The sequence below is a fragment of the Rhagoletis zephyria genome, unplaced genomic scaffold (genome assembly GCF_001687245.7).
Source record: "Rhagoletis zephyria isolate East Lansing unplaced genomic scaffold, Rhagoletis_zephyria_1.1 Rzeph_scaffold_16008, whole genome shotgun sequence".
Lineage (NCBI taxonomy): Eukaryota > Metazoa > Arthropoda > Insecta > Diptera > Tephritidae > Rhagoletis > Rhagoletis zephyria.
In genome coordinates, this window is record NW_016173073.1 from 2,973 (window position 1) to 10,751 (window position 7,779).

The window sequence follows — 7,779 nt, forward strand, 5'->3', positions numbered from 1 at the left end:
TGATTTCTCAATTTGTTTCCATTCTAAATGAAAATTTATTATGTAATAGTAGTTGTTCGTTTGGTTCAATTACATAGATGAACCGGTAATGCATATGTATAATCGAGGATTTCAATTAGGGTTGCCAACATTTTCTAAGATATTTATAGTACTTTTTAAAAAAAAAAAAAAAAAAATGAAAAAAATATAGAACACTTCGAATATATATACTATTTTAATTTAAAGTTTAAAGTTATAGCATTATTGCGTACTATATTTTTTCCAACAGTATATAGTACGCCGACCAGAAAAATAGTACAATATTATATATTATAGTACGGTTGGCAACCCTAAGTTCAATATAAGCACAGTCAGTTCTTATGAGCGGATCTTCCATACAAATACTACTTCCCGATTATAAGCACCGAATTCCCACAGCACTTTGTTACCGATTCACAAGCAAATAAATCACTATATCGACCCTTTTGCGTGAATTTATCATATTTGCCAGGAAACAAACTTTACAGGAATGCGTTTTTTCATTTTTCTAAATTTTTAAAATTTTTTTTTCATACTTACATACGCTAATTTTGCGCAAATGGGTCGATATGTACAAATATGTAATTTTAAGTTATGATATTAATTATATAACTGCATTGTGATGTATGGCCAAAGGTTCCTCAGAGAACTCTACATTCGCGTAATGGTTCTTCAACTTATTTTTCAGTTCCATGCTATGTGCCCAATCACGGGTCTCACAAATTACTTTCACCTAAAAGCAAACCAGAAGAAGAAACACATTTTTATAGAAATAAGTATGTACGTACGCGCATACTAGTGAGCGCCGGAAATAAGTATACCCTGACATTTTGACGAATTTATTTATTTATATTTTCCATAGCAACTTTTTTTTGTTTTTTTATAAAAATATAGTTTATTCAACAACAAAAACTACGGAATAAATTTTTTTTGTAATTTCATACAGAATTCGGGAAAATGCAAGAATTTTGCATCGAAATTTTTAATGCAATTTTTTAGCGCCGCTATGTACACTTGCACTTTTTTATACTAGAATTTAATGGGCTACAAACATACTGCATACTTAAAATTTTTCTAAGAAATCTAATTGAAAATTGTTTGCTTTTTCCCGAGTTTCGTATGAAATCAAAAAAAAAAAAATTATCTTGTAGTTTTTGCTATTGAATTTGATTGAATTTTCTAAAAAAACTTATAAAAATTTGGTATGGAAAATATAAATAAAGAAATTCGTGTATACTTATATTTGACGCTGACTGTATGTGGATACGTAAAAGATTTATAAATAGAAAATATATAAATATAGAAATAAAGAAGTGCTAACAACATTGCATATCGAAATTAAAACTAAATTTCTAAAAAACCAAATATTTTTAAAAGCTTAAGTTTAAAGCTTCTCTACAATATATCAGTCCTCACCTCTACTCTATGAATATCCTTTAGCCAAGCGCGTTCATGCATTATATCCTTGATAGAGACACCCAATTGTGAGAGCATATCACAGAGTTCATAGATACCACCAGGGCGATCGCTAACCTCTGCACAGAATTTCACCAAACGTCCCTCCGCAGCAAGTCCACGCTCCAAGCAGCGTCCAAACACAGTTGTATCGATATTTCCACCGCATAAAAGTATTACCACTCTGTAGATAAACGTCGATTTTTTTGTTTTGTTTTTGTTCTGTTGACGATGCACTCCTATTATTAAAATAACTTTACTGATACTCACTTTTTGCCCCGCAGTTCATTCAAATGTCCCGCTAGTATAGCAGCCAATCCAGCAGCACCGGCACCTTCCACCACACACTTCTCCTCTTCCACCAAACGTAAAATGGCCAAAGCAATCCACTCCTCTTTTACAACTACCATCTTATCGATGAGTGGCAAGGCGGTTACATAAGCATTGTAGCCCACCTTGGGCACAGCCAAACCGTCGGCTAACGTATTATCTAGTGGTGTGTATATGGGTCCATTATTTTCCATCGCATTCGAAAAGCTGGGACATTTCTCTGATTCAACGCCCTATTTTAATTTTCAAATTGTTTTTTTTTTTTTAGTTTTGGAAATTAAGTTTAAAATCTCGCTTTCTCAACTCACAATAACTTTAGTGTCCGGCGATAATGCTTTAATGGCCGTAGCAATGCCGGCTATAAGTCCACCACCACCAACTGGTATAATCACCGCATCCGGTTTGGGTACTTGCTCTAATATTTCCAAACCAATTGTTCCCTGTCCAGCCATAATTTGTGGATGATCGTAGCCGTTGATGTAGAGCAGTCCTCTGTCTTGCGCCATTTTCATGGCGAGCGCCTTAGCTTCGGCCATATCCTTGCCCTCAACAACCACATTCGCTTTGTAATTGCGGCATTTTTGTATTTTCATAATAGGTGCTTCTTTTGGCATAACCACTGTAACGGGTATATCAAGCTTCCAGCCGTGATAACTGAGCGCCTATAGGAGAGTTGTATTTTTCGTTTCAATTCAATTAGAATTTGAATTGCATTGTATGTGTATTCAGGGTATTCGTCTAAGCTCTTAAATCCCTCGTAAATCATTTAATCCTCACAAATATTCGGCTTTATAAACCACGTATCAAAGTACGATAAATTCAAACGAAGGGCAAATTCAAATACTTCGGTGTTGTCATTTTATTTAATGAGGATGCAACACTGAGTGTAAACTCAAAATTTTACATGTCCCATAAGTTTGCATGTTTAGACGAATACCCCTACTTTAAATTAAAAGTTGATATGAAAAAAGACCTGCGCATGATTTCCTAGCGATGCTGATATAACTCCGGTCTTCTTTTGCTGATCGGTGAGGCAGAGCAGCGCATAGCGGGCACCACGTTCTTTGAAGCTGTAAGAAAGGAGTTAAGTAATTGAGTAATCTATATATGTAAATAAAATGAAACTGTAATAGGCCGATGTCTGTACATTATAGATTTTAATGAAAAATTAATATGGGGGGTCTTTATTAAAGCAACAGAAGCCGAATCAACAATTTTTAGAATTTTTGTCTGTCAGTCTGTATGTTTGTACGCGCATCACTCGAAAACTGATTCATGGAATTGAATGCAGTTCCCACCGATGTATTGCTAGAAGTCTAACTTAGAATATAGAATTAAAAAAAATCGGAGTTTAAGTCTATTAATAAGAAGAAGTAAATATTGCAAAATGGCTGTCAACCGAAAATATTTTTGCTGAAGGTTGCCGCCTGTTTGAAAATTGTAACTTAACTTAATTGATAAGGATTTGAGTTGATTTGGTTTTAAAATTAAAGAGAAGTAACATATTTATTCCAAGAACTCTGACTGCGTCAAATCAAACGATTTGAACAAAAAATGTTTAAAATAAACTACATTGCAGAGGAATAAATTCTCTACACATTTGCAGTGGGAAGTATTACGTTGCGCCGGCAAAAGTAATTTTTTCATTGCGGTGATGTTGCATGCATTTCATAATTCGCTGAACCGTCTTCAGAAAGAACCCATCGATGTGGCAAAAAGACCAGCAATGATATATACGCTAATTGCATTGTATCAAAAATCTAAGAGCGAAGGCGGGTCAATATTTTCGCCTGATTTGTACAGATTTTTAAAAACTCACGGAAAACCTTGAAGAAAAAATAAAAAATATGGCCCTTAAAAATAACATGAAAATTATAAAGTAGAAACTTCCGATGTCTAGCAGTACGTTCTTCTATGAGATACGATCAGTGAAGAACTAAATACTCGTGAAATACCTTAGTTCTCAACTTAACCTCACGCTGAGCTCAAACCTAAACGTTTGTTGGGATGATACAAAAAAAGGTAGTTCCATTTAATGGCATTCGTTGTTGTTGTTAACGAACTGACTTTTAATAAAATTATGACATTTTATCAAATTCATGCTACCTGATCACAATGATACAAAATTTCAAGGTAGTTTCACTTCTTCTTACCCGCCATTGCTCCCATTTGACGTAAAATGTGCCTATCACATTTTTCTTTGAAGAAATTAAAAAAGTGGTTATTAACTTAAATCAAAATATATTTAAAAATATAATAAGAAGCTCTAAGAATTAGGAATTTTTTACTCTCCTCTTCATGACTACATTATGCGTTATAACAAATAAGTTTATGCTTCCATGGTACTTTCATTGACGGTAAGCTCCTCTTAAACACTCCATGGTTCAAATTTCCACTAAAGAGAATCCAAATTAAAGCAACATCTTAAAATATAAGTTTCTTAAAGGGCCAGATATAATAATATTTCAGATAACACTGCAGATAGTGCCAAATTTTTTGCGGTAAGATACTTTAAGGTATTTTAAGTCAATGCACATTTACTAACAGCTCTGCTAATACGATGAAATAAGTAAATTTACCTAGCGTTTTATTATTTTTTAATGCAAAAAATCATCCTTAAAAAATAATTCAAATTTCGACCACAATAATTTATTGAAATGGCAGTGCTAATTGAGCAATTTACGAAAAGTATAAACGTCAGTTTATGTCAAAAAAATTTCAAAGTGAAACTACCTTATTTTGTTTTTTTTTTTGATCACGGAATGAACTGTAAATATTTTGTTTAAAAATTCTTAAAAATAAATAAATGACCATAAGTGGCAAACAATATCACTTTCAAATGGAGTGCTATAAATATGACCGATACTGTACGCATGTACTTTGGACTGGTCAGCCATAAGTTCACTCATTTAATGGAAAGATTTTCACAGTCAAAGTTCAACGAATATTGTTTACAGAGTTAATGACTGATTACTGACTAATTTAACAAAAAAAAAGTTTGTAAACAATTTATTGATTTAGTGGTGTGTACGTAAAAGGTACCTACAATTTGAATACAACTCATGGGCATCCACTATAGCTAAATGGCTAGAGGTGTGTGTTATCAAATCGACTTTTAATAAGCTATATTATGGTATTTTGCAAGTTAATCTGATACGTACAATAAAAATACATAATGTTTTAGACTTCCGTTTATGTAACCACAAAAAAGATTCAAGCTAAAAATAATTGTGTTCTTATTTACATAGTTTTTAATTTACATTCTCACCTGCCAGTAACCTGCAGAAAGTCTTTTTTCAAATACAAGTCCATGCCGTATGCATCTGAGGATGTAGAACGCTGGAAAAGGTAAAATAATATATCTCTATATGTATAATAATAACCTAAGTACGAGTAATCGTACAGTTTCCTAAGTAAAAACACTTGAGGGATTCACAACGGTGTCGTAAGTGGTCGTATGTCGTAAACTTTAAAAGCTTAGATAAATGTTTAGAGAATTTGAAACGACAACCAACTATTTTTTAACACAGCAAAAATTCAAAATATAACTTTGATGGTACTTTGCGAACTCCCTTAATATATTTTTAAGCGTTTAACATCCAACAATACGACACTTACGAAACCGTTGTGAATGCCCCAGCTATCAGCTGATTGCCAAAAAAATGTCTACAGTTGAGAGCATGGTACAATAATTACAGGTATTGTCTTCCGAGAGAGCGCATATTCCGATCTGCCTTATTTGAAAAACATCATTGTTGCCCACACTAAAAGGTTAACTGCTAGGGAAAAGGGATATTTCCACACCCCATATACCATATATGTGCACGTATTTTTCTTTTAAACAAACCTTCTTGCAGAGGACTTATTTAATTTGCTTACTTCATTTCAAACGTTTTTTCTTTTGTTTTGTAAAATAACAAAAATTAAATTGAGCGAAAACAAAAAGCAAAGCCAAATAAAAGTAAAAGAATCAACATTGAACGGCATCAAAATGAAAATAAGGGCGCACAAGGGATCGATGTGAAGAAAAACTCTCAGGGAATACAATAACTGTTATTATTGTACCATGCTGAATAGCCACACTGCCTGCATTTTCTATTGCGGAAGTTACTAATTTAACACCATGATGCAATAATACAAGATGGTATCAGTTGTGACAGCTCGATTTGACACTGCCTTAGCTCAGTAGAATAAGAAGAAAAACGGGAAGAAATTAATCCCCATTTGGGGGGAAAATATATAATTTCATATTTTCTTCTAAACAAAATTGGCTTTTTTATGGTATATTCGTAATGAAATTTAATAAAATAAGATAAAATACCTTTTTGTGAAAACAAAATGTGTTTACTGAGAAGAAATAAAAAAAAAAAACATTCACTTATATTATTAGGCAAAGAATTGTTGAAGAAGTAACACTGTTTCACCTAAGGCAGTCAATATGGCGGAATTAGAGCGAGAAGTTGCCAACCGATAACACCTTGTATTATTGCATCATGATTTAACACGACATTTCTGTGAAAATCATCGCCGACGATATCGCTATTTTTTCGAATTCTTATCGGGAAGAACTGTTCCACCAAGACGTCACGTCTTTATGACACGAAAGCGATAGAGAAATTGGAAACTATTTCGAAAGAAATGATAGTAACTTGTGCGATAAAGTCTGAACGTACTGGAATTTTTGGGATACCTTTGAACTTGCAACCCAAAGCGCAAAGTTACTTACACCATTTTCATTCTGCTTTCGGCTAAGATTACTAGCTCAAATGCACCCATATTTTATAAAATTCCAACTAAACATTTTAAAAAGCAGTTCTGAAACTTCATAGTACCTAAAAAGGCATTAACATAATAAATCAAATAACACATCTGTTTAAAATTAAACGTAATTTTATTATTTGTTATTCGAATATAATTACTTGCACGTTAATTGAAAAATGAAATAAAAAATATAGTTTTACTTAAATGGGCTTCCAAGATTTGCTTTGCTATTTTGCAACACTTCAAGGGATAAAAATCGTCCGAGCAACTTTTAAGAATATATAGAAAAGCGACAGAAATAGTATGTTTTGTTAAATGAGTTACTATAGCTTTGACATCGAGGCGATACGCGATAAAATTCTCTTCCATTTGCTGGCAGGGCATTACCGTTGCGCCAACTGATTTTTCTAGTTTTGTGAAGTGCAATATGTGCATCTTCACAATTGTAAAAACACGATTTAGTCCATTCTTAAGACACAAACTCACAAATCCTGATTCACCGATAAACGATATCGGCTATGTTCCTTACCGGACATGGCGTTCTCTCAACACCGCCTCTGATTAAAAATGCCGCTGAAGTAACATCATGAAATGATATTTTTTGTGGTTTAGCAGGATCACAAAACGGATCGAGTATATTATCCGAAGTATTGAATTTCGTAGGCAATGGTACATCACGATTGGGCAAAAGGACTGTGCCACTGCTTTTTGTCGTATATTTGACTTTTATATTTTTACCATTTTCAACTTTTAAGATTGCACTATCGGCACCACTCGATTTTGGTGCGGCTGCACCATTTTTTTCAATGTTTTTTTCTTCGGAAGGCATTTTTCAAAGCAATTATTATTACTACCACCAACAACTTATTTATGCTAAATTTTTCTAAAGCAACTACTTAATCGTTCATGCAGCTTCGATCAACTGATCAATGTTCGCTCGTTTGACCACACAATATAGACCACCGCTCAGCTTTCACATTAAAATGGACAATTTTTAAAAATAGCTATCGGCAGTAGTAGGTATAGTTAATTTGCTTTTAATATGTGCTCGTATTTACATATATATGACTGCATATTTATTGATTAAACACACTTGAGTCGGAATAAATTAATTATGCCGATAAGAACATTTATTGAGATCGTTTGGGATTACATTTGTTCGACACATACATAATTTACTTACTACTATGTATTTTCCTCGCGGATGGAGATAAG

General features: G+C 33.2%; 1 protein-coding gene across 1 annotated transcript; it reads right to left on the reverse strand.

Moving 5' to 3' along the window:
• Positions 1–263: 263 nt before the first annotated feature.
• Positions 264–7,547, reverse strand: LOC108379267 (L-threonine ammonia-lyase-like). The gene is made up of 7 exons (XM_017635604.1): positions 7,094–7,547; positions 5,072–5,142; positions 2,777–2,873; positions 2,112–2,465; positions 1,744–2,036; positions 1,435–1,657; positions 264–751 (listed from the first exon to the last, which is right to left on the reverse strand). Exons 1-7 carry the CDS (start codon positions 7,391–7,393, stop codon positions 623–625), a joined length of 1,467 nt encoding a protein of 488 aa, XP_017491093.1. The 5' UTR covers positions 7,394–7,547; the 3' UTR covers positions 264–622.
• Between the last annotated feature and the right edge of the window lie 232 nt (positions 7,548–7,779).